The 21,974-nt window shown below is 39.2% G+C and overlaps 1 protein-coding gene across 1 annotated transcript in view; it reads left to right on the forward strand.

The window, feature by feature from the left end:
* Positions 1 to 21,974, forward strand: part of SORCS3 (sortilin related VPS10 domain containing receptor 3) — a 632,959-nt gene that overhangs the window by 324,178 nt on the left and 286,807 nt on the right. The window contains exon 4 of the mRNA XM_040254391.1: positions 4,836 to 4,994. Coding sequence (XP_040110325.1) covers positions 4,836 to 4,994 — 159 coding nt within the window. The remainder of the gene's footprint in view (positions 1 to 4,835; positions 4,995 to 21,974) is intronic.

Genomic DNA, 21,974 nt, shown 5'->3' on the forward strand with positions numbered 1-21,974 from the left:
TTATGCTCTTATCAAACTCTTCCAGTTGTACATTGCAGTATTGTTAACTCCAGGTACAATGCTGTCCAGCAGATCTCTAGAACTTGGTTATCTTACAGGCCTAAAACTTTATGCTCATTGAACAGCATTTCCTCTATACCTATACCCCCACCACTCATCCCTTAGGTTTTTATCAACAAAATTCTGGAATGAGGGGAGTCGTGACAGAGGCAAATAATACCTAAATCTCCAACCTGTTTGGCATTACTTCTGCCTTTAGTTATGTTCTTATTCTGGGTAATTTATAGATAAACATTCATGTTTATTTAGCAGTTGTGGCCCTATGCTAAGCTCTTTAATCATTATTTCATTTAATCCTTTCAATAGCATGGTGAGTTAAACATGATTATTACCAGTATTTTTCTTAGATGAGGTAACTGATTGGAAAAACTGGGTAAAATCCTCACGTTTACACATAAAGTAGCAGATTGGAGATGTGAACCCAGGACAGCTACCCCAGAGCCTACAGCATTGATAACTCTGTTCATGTTTGAAAGACCCCCTTCTCTTCCAGCATATGTATATACCCAATGCATATCTTGTATCAGGACAAGCTGGATAAAGAATCAAAGCCAAACTGAAGCAAAAGCCAAATAAAACAAAACAAAAAAATCTCCAGTGGGAACTCTTTCCTGCTCATTTTATCAAAATCACATAAATACAGAATACACAGATGTCTGAACCTGTATTGCCATAGGCTTTCTACATATATACCTACAATTATGGATTCAAAGGCAAGGGTTGTAAATTTCTTTGTAGGATGAAACTCTCATAACTATGCCAAGAGTCACGTGCCTATATCACAAATTTAGTCCACAGATGATATTTAATGTGAGTATAATGTTTTTGGTAACAATCTCATTTTAAACATTTTAAGGAAATGTGTGCACTCTCTATGTTGACAAAGTACTTACTGCTTCTTGTCTTGCTTTATCTGCTTTGCTCACTTAGTTTACCTGCTTTGTCCTTGTAGGCCTTTCTTTACCTTTGAAATCCCTGCTTCCCAGTAACAATTTGGGTGGATGTGGAGTGATTTTCATTATATATGTAGGTATAGAAGTTGCTATGTAGAGTCATACAAAACATACATATTTTACATATTTAATATACACCTTGAGGTTTAACGTTTACTGAGGCTTTGCTTTCTGATTCCATTTATGTTAATATTACGGTTCCCTCTTTTTTTTTTTTCTTTTTCTTTTTCTTTTTTAAGCACTAGCATTCTGTTGTCCCTTTGGATTCCTATTCATTTAATTCTTCATGTTCTCTTGACTAAAGTTGAATGAGTCAAAGGAGGAAAGGGGGTTTCTTGAAACTGCTTTTTTTGTGTGTGTAGATTTCTTGTTGTTGTTTAGTTACGAAGTCTTGTCCAGCTCTTTTGTGACCCCATGGACTGTAGCCCACTAGGTTTCTCTGTCCATGGGATTTCCCAGGCAAGAATGCTGGAGTAGGTTGCCATTCCCTTCTCCAGGATATCTTCCTGACCCAAGAATTGAACCCGCATCTTTTTCATTGCAGGCGGATTCTTTACCACTGAGCCAATTTCTTAAAGATGCTTAAAAAAAGAATACAGAGCTGCTTCTTTGACTTCCCCTTGTCCCGTGGTAAAGATGACAAAGTGCTTTTCAAGGTGTAGCAAAGCATTAGCGTTAGTATGTGTGTATGTGACTCGAGGTGGTGACATTTGAGTCTGTTAGAGGGGGTAATAGGCAAGTTACTTTCCTCCTCTGGGCCTGTTTCCTTACCTGTAAAACACAGATAATGATACATCACATAATTTGTTTGAGCTTTCGATAAAATATCCTGCAGAGTACCCAGCATAGGTCAGAAATCTAAAACATATAGGTTTCTACATCCCTCCTTCCATTCTTCTCAGACACTAGATTGAATATAGACAGTGCCAGTGATATCAAAGTATATAAAAGGATTTCAGAGAAAGATTGCAATAAAAATGTACTCTTGCCGAAAAAGATCCCCTGAAACCAACTCACAATGTCAATACACCTTATATACAATTGCTTTTCTGTACATGTGTATGCATAAATGTGCTGCAGAGGTGTGCGTGTAAGCAAATGTGTGTACACATGCATATAACATTTGTGTTGTGTGGAGATTAATGTGCTTTGTATATGCAAGTGTGGAGTGTGTGCACAGGAAGAAACAGGACTAGAAAAAGAGAGTACATTGCACTAGATATTTGATGGTAACCCCTTATTGTAACTCACGGCATATAAAATAAAGTTCATTTATGATGTTGGTCTTATCTTCTAATTAAAATCATAGGCATGAAACTTCTTTATACCTGCATAAAAGAAGCAGTTTAATTTCTCTGCACCAGGGGAGAAATGATTTCATTGCCTCTTATGTAGCCCATCAGTACTTGGTGAGAAGTGAGGGAGAGTAGTTATGAAAGCCTCATTCTTTCCCAGTATATTTGTTCTCGCAGTCTTCAAGGAGCGTGGATGCATCCTCTGAGGTTTTTTAAGGTCAGCAGGGGTGCTTTTCCCAGTAGTCCTTACCCTTCACAGTGCCAAGGGAGGAGACAGTTATTCTGTCTATGAATCTAAGAGCTTTAGTCCTAGATTTTTCACACATGAATTAAAAAAAAAAGAAACTAGACTGCCTATACTGCATCTATTTCTCAAAAATTTGCTGATAACTAGTAATAACTTATTTCAATGAAGCCAAAGCAACTATCTGAGGAAAAGAAAGTAAGCTTGTCATGGAAGTTATAAAGGAGCAAAGAAGGAAAATGACTATGAATCTTAGCAGTTAAAGGCATTGAATTTGTGTAAAGCTTACTTTATAATACTGATATATACTATTGGTAAATTTTAAAAACTCTACTCTTCAAGAGTTTCGTTTTAGAAGCATATGGAAAAGTTTCTTTGACTTTACTTGGTACTTTGGACCCCATGGTACATACTGTATGTAGCTGTAACCCTAATAACTAGTGGCAGTACAGCCCAAGACAGGACAAATTACAAGAGGAAATAAATTCATTTGCTCATTAAGTCACTTAACAAACATTAGGAACTCAAGGAAGTTGGGTTGAGCTAGATGATAAAGGTCAAAAAGAGCTTTGCTAATGATGAAGCAAAACACAAACACAAGGGGCAGATTATGTCAACCCATTTTAAGAATTTTAGGATATAGGAAAATCAAAGATAAGTCATTGAATGGTTTAGATTATTCTGGCCACAGTATACAAAGTGAATTGGAGGACTACTGGTTGAATCTGTGGGATGGACTAGGGTTATCTTACAGGAATCCAATACAGAAATGGTCACATTTTGGATTAACAGAACCACAATGGGCAGGGAGAGAATGGATCTGATTTTCGAGTTAATTAGTAGGTAAAACATGCAGAGCTTAGAGACTAATTAATTATAGGAGGTGAATAAGAAAGCAGAGTTAGGGATGAACCTCGGGCATTTAGCTTCACATGGGTGGCTGGTGGAAACACTCACGGAACTAGGAAACACTAGGGGTGGGGACCGGGGCTTGGATGAGATATCCTGGGACATGCTGAGTTTTAGGTCTTGTGGGATATTCAAACTGAAGAAAGTGCCAGAACACTTAGTGTTCAAGTCTGAAACTGAGAGGAGACCTTAGATTAACTTTTAATTTATGAATTGTCACCAGAAAAGTGGTAAGGAAAGAATAAATAAAAATGAGAGTGGAAGAGGTCACTGAGGAACAATGTATCTAGTGAAAAGAGAAAGTCAAAACTGAGGGTTGAGGAATGGTTATCCTATAAGGATAATCAGAGAAAGTTAAGTAATCAAAAGAGGTTGAAAGGAAAACCAAGATGAGTATGGTGTTACAGAAGCCCCTGGAATAAAACGCTTCCAGAAGGATGGAATTGTCAGTGGCCACAAAGACTGCCAAGAGTTTAACTAAGGGGAAGATAGGTCTGAGTGTCTATTGGATTTAAATACTGAAAAGTCACTCACACATTTAGTGAGACCAGTGCCACTGAGGTCCTATGAGAAGACTTTTGACTCCTGAGAGGTTGATAGTAACCATAGCTATCACGTGTCAAGAATATGCATTATGCCAAGCATTCAAAGCCAGTTCTGGTATCATCAGACTCAGTTATTATTGAAGAAACCAAGGCCTCTAGAAGTTAAGGAATGTTCCAAGGTGACAGTATGCAGAGAAGTGTTGAGACCTGGACTTGCTGTCTCAGATGTCTGTTCACTACACCACTCTGTGCATTCGGCTTGGGAAGGACAGACTTTCTTGAGCATCAGTATTTCTCCAAAATGGCCTTCAGGGATATGTGCTTTGGAAAACAACTAGAGCAAAGGGATCATGAAACCACCTAAATCAATTAAATCTCTAAAACTGTTCAGAATGAACAAAACAGTGGGATCTTTTTCATGACTTAAAAGCAACAGAGTGATGGAGAGTGATGTGGAGAATTGACAGAAGGAAGACGAAAAGACAGAGGTGTGATGGTGCCAAGGTCAAGGGACTGAGGACCGTAAGAATAAACTTCCAATATGTACAAGTATAAATATCAAAAATGAAAGTATTTAGAAGATGGACATCAGAAAAATGAAGCCTCATTTGTATGCAGACCTAACCTTGCACAGTATTTTAGCTCAATTCACCAATAAAGGACTGAATCAGGAAAAAAAAAAAATACCAGTATTTCATCTAGAGACCCAGATGCCCTTTTCTGTGCTGTGATATATAAGTAGAAATGACTTTATATTTATGCTTTAATTTCTTGTATTTATTCTCTACTAGTGACTCTATCTATATTTTCTTCTCTTTCCTTTCTTTAGATCATGCTTCTTAGTGATCCTGAGATAGAGAGCAGCATATTGATCAGCTCAGATGAAGGGGCAACCTATCAGAAATACCGGCTCACCTTCTACATCCAGAGTCTGCTCTTTCACCCCAAGCAAGAGGACTGGGTACTGGCCTACAGTTTGGATCAAAAGGTGAACAAATTCTGTTTTCATTCACATCCTGTCACCCAGGTACCACCCCGTGAAAAGCACTTGCCTATTTATTCAGTCCATATATATGAAGGTATTCAATGACATTGCATTGTTCCAACTACAATTGATTGTGTCTACAGCATCTAACTTTCCTTTTTAGTCTTTAATATCAAAATCTGCAAGTGGGTCTATTTCATTAATGACAATGCCATTTGTCATTTCACAGGTTTAAGATGGCTTTTTGTGTGATTTTACTCATTTAACCTTTGAAACAAACACTGTGCTATAAATGGGAAATGTATATTCAAAGTAATTTTATGGAGACTGAAGTAAGCAAAGGTTCAGAAAAGCCAAGGTACTTGTTCAAAACCTCTCACCTGGTAGCTAGAGGAGCCAGAACTTGGAAGCTTATTGTCAGACTTCAAGTCTAGGCATATCCTATCACACCATGCTGCCTTGAATTGGAATATACCATTGTTCTCAGTTTAGCATAGGGAGGAAAGCCTCAAACATGTCCATTTCATTGTTTTCTAAAAGTACATTCAAGATAGAGTACCCCATGAGTCCTCCCCTTTGAGCTTCAGATCCATACATATATCCAGCTGTGTACTTGACTTTGTCTACTATATGTCTCGGAAGTGTTTCAATTCAACATATTCCAAAGACGAACTCTTCATCATCCCACATCTAAGCTAGTTCTCTTCCAGTATTCCCTAATTATATTCATTCAATTGCAAAAGTCAGAAACCTAGGAGGTACCCCTGATAGCTCTTACAGTATATGTTCATCCTATAACTTGAACTATATATTTCCCAAATATAGATCTTTAGATTTCATGCCTTTGCTTAAATTCCTTCTGCATCTTCTCTTTGCTCACAGATTAGTCCAAAGTCCTCAGTAGGCTGCAATAAATAGCACCCGCTTGGTCTGGTCCCTCCTTCCCTCTTCTAACTCACTGTTAGTACTTCAATGACCATCTTCAGTCCCTCCCCACAGCTGTCTCCCTTGCTCCCTTTCCTGGGCCTGGGATCTTCCATACAGTAAACCTCTTCACTGTCAGATCTCAGACATCACTTCCACAGGACATCATCCCTAAGCTCCCTGACACAGTTAAATCCTCCTTGATGTTCTTTCTTACAAGGCTGTGCACACTTCCCTTCAGAGTACCTGTCATGGTTGAGATTTTCCTGTTGATTGATGTGCACTTGGCATCATTTCCATTTCTCCCTAGATTGCGAGTTCCAGGACAGCAGGGTTGTGCCTACTTTCACTCACTGTTGTAGCACCAGTCTCTAGGACAGTGCCTGCCATTTAATGATCAGTAAATATTTGTTATATTTGAAAGTTTGGACTTCCATGGGGGCTCAGACAGTAAAGAATCAGCCTGCCATGCGGGAGACCTGGGTTCGATCCCTGGATTGGGAAGAGCCTTGAAGAAGGGCATGGCACCCCACTCCAGTATTCTTGCCTGGAGAATCCCCATGGACAGAGGAGCCTGGAGAGCTACAGTCCATGGGATCGCAAAGAATCAGACACAACTGAGCTACTAAGCACAGCACAAATATTTGTTAAGCAAATGAATTAGTGGATGGATGCATTGCTATGGTAATGAGCCCTTTACAGTTGATCAGTTTATATCTATGAGAAGAGAATTTAGATTGTTCTTTGTATTTCCTGCTTTTTCCAGAACCTTAGTACAGTGTGTGATGACAAACCATTATGTCACAATGTTGTGGAATCAATCAGTGAAAGGGGATGGATGCTTATGAGTACTGTCTTACATAGAGTTGTCTACAGAATAATGTTGTTGAAATAGCTTCTTGTCTCTGTTCTCTCAAGTCCTGAAACAGTTGCTCCTCACTATATGTTTGAATCTGTAGTTTGTAAACGTGAGTGTGTGTATATGAGGTGTCAGCACCTTTAAACAATAATTTCAACATAACCTTTATATCTCTCATTAATAGAGCCTCAAGGTGGGCATCGGGCGCTAAATGCCATCCCCTAAGGACACCCATAGGACATTTGCAGAGCAAAAACCATTGCAAATACGTTTCTTTCATGGCATCAGGTGGATATTGTATGAAAGACTTAGCCAAATGTCAGATAGTCTCTGTTTAAATGGTTAGTATAGCCAGGAATGTTGAATATATGTTGAAAAAAAATAAATCATTTAGATGTTATTAAATGGCTGTATGATAATTTATTTAGATGAAACTCAGAACTCTTAAACCATGTTTTTATTTATGCAGAGACAAGCTAGGTTAGACAAGCTAGGCAGCAGACATCTCATGCCAAGAGGTTGATAAACCAAATGCAATATAGAAGTATTCCTTTTCTTTAGCTCCAGAGCACTGAGAACATCTACAGCAGCATTGCTCGTGAAGTACCCTTATTGATATAATACATTCAAGATAGTTTCTGACTCGGTGGTTGCTTTTTCACCTGGTGAAAATATTTGCAAATGTGGCAGTGGGTACTGATGGATTTTCCTAACCACACTGAACATTTCTGGATGCATTCTTCCTTAAGTTCTCTTTCTTGTTGACATCTTTTGTGTGAAGTGGCTCAATGTTCTTTAGGCCCATAAAGTTTCTAACTGGTGCCCTGCTACTCTTTTAAATAAATGGTGTGAGAAGGCTGATGATGCCCCCGGCAACATTTGTAGAGATGCCATAAAACATCATGGAGGCATTCAGGTTACAGTAGAGTTTTTCTTTATTTGGGGGTAATTTATTGGTTTAGAGTCAAGGAGAGGGATGCTTTGGAGCAGCAAATGAAGATGCAAGGGTAGCCGAGATTGATATACAAATGTCTCGTTTCGGACTGCAGCCTTCTCTGACATGCATACATTGAGGCGTGGGCTTCTTCCAAAGAAAATGAAAAGTGCTTGTATTAAGGTAACTGCAGCATCAAAGGGAGATGTTTGTGGTGAGGAGAGAATCGATGTTTCCATTATTGTGCCTTTGATGAAATGCACTAGCAATTTCTTTAGGATCTGTAAGGCTATCTCTTTACGTTGTATGTATTACAAAAGACCTAATTGAATGATATTTTAAAAGGACAATATCCAATTGCTCTACCTTCCAAATTGCTACCCCAAAGCTGCAGAAAACTTGCCAGGAGCTCTCACTCAATAAAGGCACTGCTGGAGAATTAAGGAAATACCTTCTGGAGAGAACAAAATTGTGTCTAGAAACTGAGAGTGCACATAATCTTGTGTTCATTGAGATATTGGCTGGCAGCTTGTGAATCCCCTGGGGAACTTGGCTGCATTGTGCTGGTCAGGGCCAGGTTGGCGGTGAAAGAGATCCAAGCCTTCCAACTTCCAAAGCTATGAAAGGGTGGGGAGGTAGGGCAAATGCACCTTGCACTTGACCCTATGGGAGGCTCTTGCCTCTCCAATTCTGATGCATCCCAGTCTCACAGAGTCCTTCTGTGCCCGTCTCAATGTTGTGGGCCTTTGATCAAATCCTTCTGTTCCAGCTATACTGTGAGTCCGATTACCTCCTATGCCAGCTCCCCTCTGCCTTACAGATTTTCCTGCCATCTTGCATTTTAACATTAACTGACTCAGTAGAGATGAGATTCTTTCTTGTGTGGAAGAATCTTGGAGATGTTTTAATAAGAATCTTGGTGGTTTAAAAAATAGCACAACAGAAATAATGTTATGGTTGACCACATTGGAAACAATAAAAGAAAAGCTACTCCTCTCCTCTCAGAACCAAAGCTCTAGAACATCTTAGGACAGCTGTGTATTTACCAGTTATTTAGAAGGCAGGATTCTCTTTTGCCTCCATCAGACTGTTTCCTTGCTAATGACTGAAACAACTCACTTTGTGATATTAGCTGAAGGGCTCAATAATCTTACTGAAACCAAGAAGTTTTGAAAAGATTTTGAGATAGGTTTTGAGGACATTACAGTCCTTTAAAAAGTTAGGTGTTATTCTCGTAGTTACAGAAAGCTGATGTTTAAAAACAATCCCTCATTTTGACAAGGAACTCAGTATAGTGTTTTGAATGGGCACATGCTCATGTATTCACAGAGGCATATAACCTGGACACAGAGATGCAGAGATGCAGAGTTGGTAATAGTTGTTTTCCTGCACGAGAGGTGGGATTGCAGGGTTCTCTGTTATCATTTGTCTTCTTGGCAAAATGAAACTTTAACACACCTACCTGGCTTTGGCCATCAGAAATGAGAATCTCAATGGGATTTCAGACATGATTGTTGTTCAGACGCTTCTGGGCTAGACTAGACTAGAATTGCCTGAAATTTCAATGTAGAAGCCACTCTCTGAAACACTGGCACACATAATGAAGGGTTGCTATATGGTAATTGGGAGGGAGGTGGGTGTGCAGCTCTGGGTGTTTTGTTTTTATTGCTGGCCACACACCAAGTTCAGTAGCAGCTGACAGAGTGACAAGCTGGTTAAGAAACTGATGCCATCTTGGGAATTGTTGTTTAGTTGCTACGTCATGTCTAACTCTTGTGACCCCATGAGCTGTAGTTCACCAGGCTCCTCTGGGCGTGGTCATTGGCAAAACAGGGTCTGCAGTGGAGGCGATGAGCTGCCACATGTGAGCAGACACTAGTGAGTTAGGGTGTATCTAGTGTGTGCTGCTGCTAAGTCTCTTCAGTCATGTCCGACTCTGTGCGACCCCATAGACGGCAGCCCACCAGGCTCCGCCATCCCTGGGATTCTCCCGGCAAGAGCACTGGAGTGGGTTGCCATTTCTAGTGTGTAGAAGGCCTGAAAACTCAAAGGGAAGTTTAAATTTGTACTTTTGAAATGCTGGTACAAATGAAGACGTTTCTTTTGTTTATATTCTCATGAAAACCCTCTGATTAGAAATGTAATTTTGCTCAGCGGCTTCAGGATTAGCAGGAGATGGTAACTTTCCTCAGTAGCCGTGACAAAAAGGCTTTGTGGCTCCCCAGCTGGTGGGGACGACGCTGTTGGGAGTTACCTTGGGCTGGCTATGGTGTTGAAGCCTATTCCCTGTGGAATAAGACTGGGCTAAAAGGTACCTTTTATTTAGAGAGAGACACTGCAGTTTCATTGGGTCCTCTTTCATGCCTATAAAATCACTTGTGTATCATTGAAGAGGAGAAAGGAAAATCCATAGCCCCACTCACCTAGGGTGAGTTCACACCGCTCTCACAGATGTCTCATCCATACAGTAGAAACATGCTGTCTCCATCACCATAGAAACACCAGTTTCCAGGAGGCCACTTTCCTGAAGGTGAACACAAAAACAGTGGACTGAAGGAAAATGGCCCTATTTTGTATTAAAAAAGATGTCACAACCACCGTGTTATTCAAATGTTAGCGTTAACCTACTTGAGCTGAGTTCTGAATGACAAAACTGGTTTAATGCACAATATTAACTTGCATTCAGTGAGGGTGGTGCAGTAATGATCTCTAGTCTTCGCAACATTGCTCTAAGGATGCTGGCTCAAAGGAACAGACTTCAGCAAAAGTCTTTATCTTCCCAAGCCTGCCTTTTCTATACCATGTCCCAGACTTCAGGTCCCTGCCTCTACCTTCTAGGTGTCCCTTTTGGTAACCTGACACCTTTCGGTCAGGAAAAGAACATTTGCTAAAATAATTAATGGAAGATGCAGCATATATATGTATTAAGAAAGGTATACAGGTATTTCTTCTCAACAATACCTTTCCTGAAGCAGTTATGCTCTCATGATAGAAATTTAGGTGTGGTAATCCTTTGGTGAAAGAGGTCTCTTATGACTGCAAGTAGCCTTCTCTGTGTTCCTCCACCCCTTCCTATGGAGTGACCTTACCTTCACATACGCGCTGGTCCTTTGTGCTCACGCTGCTCCCCAGTGTCCCTAACTCTCATCCCTTTGCCTAATTCTGACCCTAGGTTTCCAGTTTTCCAGTTGAATCTAGGAGTTCTGCTTATTCCTTCCTTTGCAAGCCTCTCTGGGCTTATACTCTGGCTGATCTGACCTGGCCAAATCTCCTATCCTCCCTCCATTCTCTGCCTCTACCTTGACCCCTCCTTCTGGTACCTGACCTTAAGTCAGGGTCAGTCTTTAAATGTTTTAAATCAAAGTATAATATATATACAGAAAAGTACACATATCATGAGCCCAATGAATTTTCATAAACTGAATGCACCTATGGAACCAGCACCCTGATCAAGAAGCATAACATGATTGGAATCCCAGCATCATCCCCCTTATGTACTTTTTCAGTTATTACCTTCCCCCCAAGTCCAGCTGCTATCAGTAGGGTCATTTTTAATGGCTGGCTAAACTGGTGAAGAAATAGACTCAAGATGAATTCCTTTGAAGAAAGGTTGGAAGATAACAAGTGAGGTAACTGACAGACAAGAAGACTCTAAAAATATTAGCATTAGAGAATTAGCTTAAGCCAAAGGCAAGAATTCATTGACATTCAATAAGTCTAGTTAATCCAGAGAATTCATAAGGAAACTTTCAAAAGATGCTCATTTAAAATTAATTTAGTAAGTTTTAATTTAAATATATTTTCCTTTCTGTGCCATAAGGAAGATACCCAGTGTTGACAAAGTTTTGGTGAAACTCATATTCTGAAATTGTACTGATGGTCATGCAAATGAGTTTTCCTTCCTGGAAAACATCTTGGCAACGTATCAGAAGACAAACACGTTTTCATAACTTGATTCAGCTACTTCACTTCTGAGACTGAACCAAGAGAATAATACCAAAAAGATTTAGGCATAATAAGGTTTATCAAAATCACTCATAAAATCTGGATAGAAATTTACTTAGTGTCCAATGCTAAGGAATTTTAAATCAGGATATATACATTTGCCCAAATATTATGCAGCCATTAAAATGGTGATTATGATGACCTTGTAGCAACATGGATACATATTAATATCTATTTGGTACTTATATATCTCATGGGCATTATATATATATATATATAAATTCTTACACGATTCATAGAAAATTAAGTAGTATGCTTTGAGTATAAGTATGCAGCAAATAAAAGACGGAAGGGAGGAAGCAAAGAGGGAAGGAAGAAGAAAAAAATTAAAAATGGTAGAAAATATTGCCAAATATTACCTGAGTTCTCTTAAGATGATGGGTTCGTTTTTAGGGTTTTTTCTAATGCCATTTGCTTTTTAGATTTTGTATTATTTCGTTAGATTACTTTTATGATTCAATTCCATTCAGTTCAGTTGTTTAGTCATGTCTGACTCTTTGTGACCCCGCAGACTGCAGCACACCAGGCCTCCCTGTCCATCACCAACTTCCGGAGTTTACTCAAACTCATGTCCATTGAGTCAGTGATGCCATCTGACCATTTCATCCTCTGTTGTCCCCTTCTCCTCCTGCCTTCGATCTTTCCCAGCATCAGGGTCTTTTCAAATGAGTCAGTTCTTCGCATCAGATGGCCAGAGTGTTGGAGTTTCAGCTTCAGCATCAATCCTTCCAGTGAATATTCAGGACTGATTTCCTTTAGGATGGACTTGTTAGATCTCCTTGCTGCCTTGAATAACTTATGTTTAGTCCCAAATATAAGACAATGATCTTTAAAAAAGATTTTAAGTGTGAATAAGGTCAATTTAGGTAAAATCACTTTAAGTTATAATTTAACTACATTTTCAAGAGGTGGTGTGCTGTAGAGGAAAATTTCCCTGGACTAGGAATATATCAAGTCTGAGGTTTTTCTCTTTTTTAGCTTTGCCTCTCACTATGGTCCCTTTTTAACTGGGAAACTCAAGGAACTATGTTTTTTTCCTAACAAAAAAATATTCTTTTTGGATATAACCTCAAGCCATATTATTTACAACTCAGTGATAGATACAGGTTTTATTATTTAGAAGCACCCACTATAGTTAGATATTAAGAAAGTGATTTCTTCTGGTGGTTTTTCAGATGAATTTTGTGACTGTATCCTAAAATTGACTTGGCATTTGGTTATTTGATTTGACAGCTTTAATGGAAACAAATACTCTGGAGTCAAGAGGTCTAGAAATATGCAGTGAATTGGTATTTGTGCTTAGTAACTCTTATATTCCTCATGTTACGTTACTCGGTATTGAACATGTAAGTGCTTCTTGGAAACAGAGCAAATATGTCCTTAGTTATCCCTGTGTATGGGCAGCAATGGGTGCCTTTATGTACATGGTTACATTGAATTCTCATAGGGATCTGCAAAGTGGATATTGTTATTTCCAAGTTAATAGGAGAGTATGTGACTCCTGAAAGCAGTATCCATTTGCTCAAGGTCACCCCGACAGTGAGGGGACTGGCCTGCTCTCTGCATCTGCCTGAGACCCTCAGCTATGACCATCACACCTGACTCTGACTAGTAGACGGACAGACTTTCTGCCTCCTGGGGCAGAATCCCATAGGGGCCGGTTTACACGGCACCTTAGCCTCAAGAACACTGTACTAGTGGCACAACAAGATCAGAGACCAGAGACCAGATCTTCAGATGAATCCAGTTACTTCTAGCACATCCCTCAGCTGATGTCACTTGCCAAGGTGGGGCCTTGAATAGGAAAGTCATCAAACTGCTTCCTGATAAGTCATAGGACTGAATAATCTCCCCCTGGCAGAAAATAAACAACAAAGCTGTTTTTTGTGTGTGTTTCAGGCTTCATGCAGTTTGGCTCACTTTTCCCATCCATTTGCTCCAGTGTTTGAGTTAATGTATAGATTAAATAAGTCTTTGCCATTCAAATAGGTAATACTATAATCTGGGTTTTTTAAGGAAGTTTATAGAGACATCTTTAATATGGTAATGAAGATAGAAGTTGAAATCATTTAACTTCATTTACAAACCATGAATATGTATTATGCTTTAAATGAAAAGAAAGGCTAAAACAGATATAGTGTTTGTTCAGTTTGCTAAAGAGAAGACAATTTGTCAAGATTTTTTCCCCAAAACTCAAGCAATATGCAAATATAGGAAAATCAGACCCCCATGTTAATTCCACGGCATGATGAATATTTTTATAATCCTAATTAGTACCAGTCATTTAGTCTAGCAATTTCCCCCAATCTAACCAATTTGAAATTAAAATAGATGCCTTGATTACAAAACTCATTAGCAAAGAAGCACCCTTCTCACTAACCAGTTCATTTAAAATGCACAAACTGAATGAAGTGTGGAATACTTGTGTTGTCAATTGGCATAAGTGAAGTGAGTCTTAATTGGGACCATTGTGAAGTATTTGTATTGCTGCATGTTTCATTGCAGTATAATATATCATTCATTAAATGTAACAAAAGCAGCTTTTAAATGGTTTAATTAAGTGAAGTTGGTGCGCTTGGTAGTTTTTATAAAGTCTAATGTCACAATTGTTTACATTTGGAGTCCTGATAGGTATTAATGTCAGGAAGATGAAGTCTGACTCTGCATTTATCACTCCGATTACGCAAAGAATGGCAGGTTTAATGTCAGAGGAGAAAATTAAATTATAGAACATTGACTTCTTCCTGAAAAGTACCCACATGCATGTTGTCCTTGTGCGTTTGGCTATGGAACCTCCAGAAAGGCCTGGTTTATGGCTGAGAATGGAGAGGAAGGGCTGAGGACTTGGGAGGGAAATGAAAGGAGAAAATAACAGTTGGGGATTTTTTTTTTTTTGGTAATTTCTTTTTTAATTTTCTTTTTTTAATGAAGGGAGGAAGTAGTAGGTGGAGGGAAACTCTATCCAATATATTTTTGTCTGCTCAAAAGAGCAATAGAGATGTGCAGCACTGCAGATTGATGTTCTGTCTAAGCCAAGTGTGGGAGTCTGAGAGGGGGAGGAATTGGCTTTGGACCAGGAAAATACTGGAAACAGGGCTCTACAGAAGTCCTGAATGGGGCCAGATAACAATGAGTTCAAGGCTGGTTTTTTTAGGGACAGAGACTGTACGGTGAGTTGCAGCAGTGGCAGGTTTATAGGTATAAGACAAGCACAGAAGTCACTTTCTGTTGTTGCTTCTGCTCTGTGCAATCCAGGTATCAACTGTTATCTCGTATTTATGGACTATTCCAACCATATCAATAAGGACGCAAAAGTCAGCCATGTCACTGATTTCCTTGCAAAATCTAATTTTGACAGTCCTGCCCATATCCATTTGGTGTAAAGGCAATTGTCCCATTGACTTCTGATTGTAATATTTGCATTTCTTTGCTGGAGGGCTTTCTCTGAAGCTTTTTGAGGCTGCTCAATCCATTTCTATAGAAGTGCCATGGAATTAACATGTAGGAGCAGCCCTCAGCCAATGACCAACAGAATTTGGTGTAGAGATAGTTTCTTCTCTTCTCATGTGGAACAACTCCAAAGAGTTTTACACATTTTTTTTCCCCAGAATGTCCCAATGGAATTAAGCTCTAGTTGCCCAGAGATAGCTGACTTTATAACATATCATTTCTACACTCCATTGGCTATAATTTTTGTACTCCCATACTATTTCCCAAATACACTACTTAGTTCTTATCTCAGTGTCTGCTCGTGGGGGAACTCTAACCAACTGTGACAAGCGTGTTGTGATTTTGGTAGTGGTATCTGAAGATTTCTAAAGGGAAGGACAGGGGACACAAGCAAGTCTCCTTTGACATTTCTGCGTTCTTAAGTCCCTTCTGGGCTGTGCCACCCTCTCGTTTTCCTCATTGTTGTTAACCAAATAATGTCCTCTCCCCCAACATAATGCCCATCTCTGAATCCTCAGAACTGTAAATACATTTCCATAAAGGGCAAAGGGGGACAGGGTGGATGTGATGAGATTAAGGATCTTGAGATGAGGAGGGTATCCTGCATTACTGTATGCTCAGTGTAATCGCAGGGGTTTGGTTTTATAAGAAGGAGGCAGAAGAATAAGCATTTAAGAAGGAGATGTGACAGTAGAAGCAGATGTTGAAATTATGCTTTCTGAAGATGGGGCCACAGGCCAAGGGATGCAGGCAGTCCCTAGAAGCTAGGAAAGACAAGGAAATGGGTTCTCCAAAACCTCTGGAAGGAAGACAGCCCTGCTGACACTTTGGTGTTAACCCTGTCAGACTCATTTGAACTTCTGACTTCCAGAAATAAAAGATGATAAACTTGAGTTGTTGTAAGCCTCTGAAGTGAAGTGAAGTGAAGTCGCTCAGTTGTGTCTGACTCCTTGCGACCCCATGGACTGTAGCCTACCAGGCTCCTCTGTCCATGGGATTTCCCAGGCAATAGTCCTGGAGTGGATTACCATTTCCTTCTCCAGGGGATCTTCCCAACCCAGGGACCTTTGTGGTAATTTGTTACAGCTGCAAGAGGAAGCTAACACACTCTCTGACCTTTCCCCAGCTTCAGTGCATCTTCTGTCTGACAGCAGGCAAAATCCTCTAGTTACCTGGCTCTGCTTCCTGGAAGCCCAGGTATCCAGAGTTCCAGACACAGGTCATATGTTTGACTTCTCTTAACATTGATCCATGCCATCTTGAAATAAGAAAAGTTCCTCCAAAGAGGAATTACAGTGAAAAGAAATACAAACCTGTTCCCCATCTTGTCACACACTGTATTAGTTTTAGATCTGCTGTGGCAAAGTACCACAGACTGGGTGGCTTAAACAGCAGAAATGTAAGGTCTCACAGTTTTGGAAGCTGGAAGTCTTAGATCAAGGTGTCAGTGTGGTTGGTCTCTTCTGAGGATGCTGTCCTTGGCTTCTTGATGGCTGTTCTCTTTGTACTTCACAAAATCTTCCCTCTGTGTGATTCTGTGTTCTAATTTCCTCTTCCTATAGTAACATATTTCTTTAGAGCTCACTCTAATTAACTATTTAAAAGCTTCATCTCCATATATAGTCATATTCTAAGGTACTAGGGATTAGCATTTCACAAATAGATTTGGAGGAGATACAATTCAGCTGATAAATGCATGTCCAGGTTACTAAGTGATAAAAATCTTCTTGTGCTTTGGGTCTGTGCAGACCTGAAGAGTTTCCTCTGTGTAGCACGATTGCTTCTGAGGCAAGTGGAATGGAACCAGCTACCAGGAATAATGTGTTAGGAGGCTGGGGTGGGCAGTCAAGGAAGTAAGGGTGGGGTTTATCCCTGGAATGAAAACCAAATGCTCATGAGAGTTCCTGAGACTAGTCAGGAAGGTCTCAAACTGGTCTTTGGGTTTGACTCTGGGTTAGGGAATCATGGAAGGTATGAGAGGAAAGATGGTGCTCAGGCCATGGAGAACATAGGGGAACAGTTTGAAAGAAATCTCTGCTAGAAACTTATTTTTGAGAATCAAATTTTTTTTTGCTTGTATAAGCTAGATTTGTTGTATTTGATTTTTGGTTCTGATGTCTAAGATTTTCGTTTTCTCTTTGCATTTGAAAATGTCAGTATACCTCAGAGAAAGAGGTTTAAGTGACTTGAAGGTGTTACACATGCTGTTTAGTCACTGAATCATATCCAACTCTTTGCTACCCCACGGACTGTAGCCTGCCAGATTCCTCTGTCCATGGGACTTCCCAGGCAAGAATGCTGGAGTGAATTGTCATACCCTCCTCCAGGGGATCTTCCCAACCCAGGGATCAAACCCACGTTTCCTGCATTGCAGGTGGATTCTTTACCACTGAATCACCAGGGAAACCTACACATCTTCTTACAATTCATCATTGTAATATGTTTCTCCATAGCTTAGAAGATAAAGTCAGCTCAGCAGGGAGATAATTGTAATTTGAAGGCTGTCTCATTTTCTAACCCTTTCCCCAAGTCTTTGTTCACTCATGTAATAGGGAAATGTATCCTCTTGGTTCAGCTCAGAATACCTTGGCATAGATACTTCCCTCTGGGAGTCCTTTTCGCCTTTTTTATCTAGTTATCTATCTATATCTTTTACAACTCAGTGCTAATATGACTTCTGAGATAAAGATTTCCCTAGACAACCTTATCTATGGAAATATAACTATCCCGACTTTTAAGAAAAATTTAGGAAAAAAGCTATTTTCATGATCAGTTCAGTTCAGTTCAGTCGCTCAGTCATGTCTGACTCTTTGTGACCCCATGAATCGCAGCACACCAGGCCTCCCTGTCCATCACCATCTCCCGGAGTTCACTCAGACCCATGTCCATCGAGTCTGTGATGCCATCCAGCCATCTCATCCTCTGTCGTCCCCTTCTCCTCTTGCCCTCAATCCCTCCCAGCATCAGAGTCTTTTCCAATGAGTCAACTCTGCACATGAGGTGGCCAAAATACTGGAGCTTCAGCTTTAGCATCATTCCTTCCAAAGAAATCCCCGGGTTGATCTCCTTCCGAATGGACTGATTGGATCTCCTTGCAGTCCAAGGGACTCTCAAGAGTCTTCTCCAACACCACAGTTCAAAAGCATCAATTCTTCGGCGCTCAGCCTTCTTCACAGTCCAACTCTCACATCCATACATGACCACAGGAAAAACCATAGCCTTGACTAGATGGACCTTACTCGAAACGTTTTGATTTTATGGTTTTACATACTTTAAGTACATGAGGGGTGGAGAGGCCAAAATGTTTCTCAGTATTTAGGACATCCAAAGATCTTAAATTTTAAGTCCCTGGACAAGAGATAAAGAAGATCTGAGTTAAGATAATAATTGTGAAGTTGAAATAAAGGAGACAAATTATAGAGGGATTTGAAAATAGGAGCAAACTTGATGACTGTGTAGAAGTTATAGGAAGGAGGGGTGGCTGATAACCCTGATGTGACAGAGATCAAAGGGACATCACTGATCTGGTAGTCTAATTGCCTTAAAAAATATCTAAGGCCATAGGCTGTGCCCATAGCACATTTCTTTCCTGACCAAGGAGATACTTGTTTCTCAAACACAATGAGTGGAGAGGGAAGGCCCTGGTGGGCATTGCCACCAAGGTGTAGCATGGAAGGGACAAAGACCTTCTTTAGTGGTTGCTTTTCCATTCAGCTGCTTTTCTGACATTTTGCCCGTTGCCTCCCTTGGCTGCACTGAGCATTGAAGGCAGCATCCAGCAGAATCTGTCTGAGAAAGTTATTGAAACAGTTTTTTTTAAATGAAGACTTTCTGATTTGAAGCGCTTGGTAGAGATAGCAGGGGTCATCATTCAGAGCTTCGTAAGAAGCAGCTGGGGAATGAGTGAAGGAGAAAAGATATATTAACTTTTCTTTCTTCCAGTGTTGTTGTACTAATATTGGACTTGAGTGTTTTCATAATTGAGATGCTGGAAGGTAGCTGAGGTATCTACTCTCTCCTCTTTTTATCTCAGGCAAGGATAGTTTCTAGAACCTTCTAGCCCAGAGGCTCCAGGCCTTGAAGGGAGCTTTCCAGTTTCACTAGTAGATCATTACCCTTGATATAATCTGTTTACCCTCAGGTTTATACAATCTTTTCCCTTTTTTGAGGCTGAGAAATACCACTTTAAAAATCAAGTAAACAACTGATATTATTCATCTAATCACCATTACAGGTATCACAACTTAATTATTAAAAATAACTGAAAAGTATGCCATGATGTATGTCTTTTTTTTTTTCTCCCAAGTAACTTATTAACAGATACCAGGGCCTAACAAATTCTTACAAAGATTCATGTTTTAGAATCTTGAAATAATTTTTTTTTCTCAAATGAATATTGACAGAATAAATGGGAAAATGAAGAAAAGCTTAGAGAGCAAAAACTATCTCATAATTTTTAGTATATTGAAAGTATCAACAACTTCCTCCTTAATCACCCAGATAACAGGTCAGAGATATTATATTCCACAAGTACTTATTGAGCACATACTGTGTACCATGACCTAAGGATGCAATAATGAAGGATACTGATACTATCTCTCCTGTCGTGGACAGAGAAGCATTGATGAAATGAGTAATTGATGGCAATGATGATAAGTCTACAAAATAGAGTTCAAGGTATTGAATCTTTTCCCTACCTTCACTGCAGGCAGTTTGACTGCATAACTAATTGACCAGAAGATAATTTGCTATAAAAGATAAAATAATGAAAATAAAAGAAAAGAAGGGCATTAAAAGGACACAATGAAACATGGAAAAATAGTAACATGTATAATATCATGTAAGAATCGAAATGCCAGTCTATGTCTGATGCAGGATATGACACGCTTGGGGCTGACGCGCGGAGATGACCCAGAGAGATGTTGTGGGGAGGGGGGTGGGAGGGGGGCTCATGTTTGGGAATGCATGTACACCTGTGGTGGATTCATGTCAATCTACGCCAAAACCAATACAGAATTGTAAAGTAAAAATAAATAAATAAATAAATAAATAAATATTAACAACCAAAAAAAAAAAAGAAAAATATTTTAATGTGAAAAATGAAAATATAAAAAATATTGAATACATTTAAAATGTGTACACTGATGGTTATCATCATATTTGGGTGTATCTTAGAGAAAACTATGATAATTTGTTTCTCATAGTTGATTGTTAAGGCTTCAGGATCTAATGTTGGACATAAATTCTTCATGATACAGAAAAATCTGCTGTAAATCTCTTCAGATTTCCCTGGAAGGAAAACAGAGGAGGGATGCTGTTATTTTCCATCAATATGTGTAATGTAAATAACTGGCAGAACATATGTGGATTTCAGTTAAATGTTCCATCACACACCCAATCCTTATATTTCACCAAATCATCAAAGCCAATTTCCATATCAAATGCTGGCATTCTGTGGGCATCATGTTATACACTATCAAATAGCAAAGAATTTTTATCATTTTCAAAAACTTAAGTTCCTCAGAAATCATGTAATGTGTCTTTTGGCGGGGGTGGGAATAGGGGAAGCTTGATTTTTCTTCCTTACCTTCAGTTTCTCGTGTTGTGTGATAAATTTGGTAAAGATGACATGAGTGAACAAGCTATTATATGTAAATCAGCCAAAGACTCCATAATTAAAGCTCCCAAAGCCTGTTGTGAATCATAAGCAACCTCTTTTTCATTTGCCGTAGCTTGGTTTTGACGAGTGGGAAGGTGGCTGGGTTTCCTGAAAGATTTGCAGACTGTTTTGTTATCATTTTCTAGTAGTGTACAGACTGGCTTTATACTCTCTTGCCTCATACTTCCTGTAAGTTTTCTTAGCACAATATTTCCTAAGACCAGAGTTGTTATCCTCTAATTTAAGGCCATCGTGTCCACTCATCACAGTATAGACCATATGAGACCTAAAATTTAAATAATATAAAAATAGGAGCAGCATGTCAATGATGAAATGAAACCAAATTGCCAATCTGTTATTTTATCTTATATGTAAAAATTGCTTTTCAACTAATTATTGAATAGTTGCACTGTGAAATTGCATGTCCCAAAGGTGTTTATGGTGAAAATACTAGGCATGACAAAAATAGAACTCTAGATCATTATGAAAACATATTTAGGGAAAAGGTCTGAGCTAGCTTCAAAATGGTTTATGTGCCATTTGAAGAGTGATATCTTGAAGATATAGGTATTGAAGAGTTAAGATATTCTTTTGGAGTTAAACATTTTTAAGTGCTCATAAACATTATTTAAAGTAAAACTAAGGTCACTCTATGAGTTGCTTTCAGATGAGTATAAACAACTTTATTGAGGCATATTTGATGTGCAATAACTGCACACTTAAAGTGTACTAATTTGATAAGTTTTGACACTAGTGTGCCCATGTATTCATAACTAGAGTCAAGAGAATCAGCATATTTATCACTCCCTTATGCTCCTTTATAATTCCTTCCTCCCACCCCTCAGAGTGTTCACAGTTGGGAGTTTGCTGACAGTAACTATAAGTTAGCATACATTCTCTAGAATTTTGTATAAAAGGAACAGAATGTACTCTGTTTTTGTATGGCTTTTTTTCTCTTCTCATAGTATTTTGAGATCCATCCACGTTGCATGTATCAGTAGTTTATTATTACTTTGTCTGGGGAGTATTCAATTCTATACCAAAATCGGTTTATCCATTCACCTATTATTGGATTAATCTAGGTTTTGGCTATTATGCATAAAGCTGCTATGACCACTCCTGCACAAGTTTTTGCACAGATATATGCTTTTA

Source organism: Oryx dammah, unplaced genomic scaffold, assembly GCF_014754425.2.
Source record: "Oryx dammah isolate SB20612 unplaced genomic scaffold, SCBI_Odam_1.1 HiC_scaffold_14, whole genome shotgun sequence".
Taxonomy (NCBI): Eukaryota; Metazoa; Chordata; class Mammalia; order Artiodactyla; family Bovidae; genus Oryx; species Oryx dammah.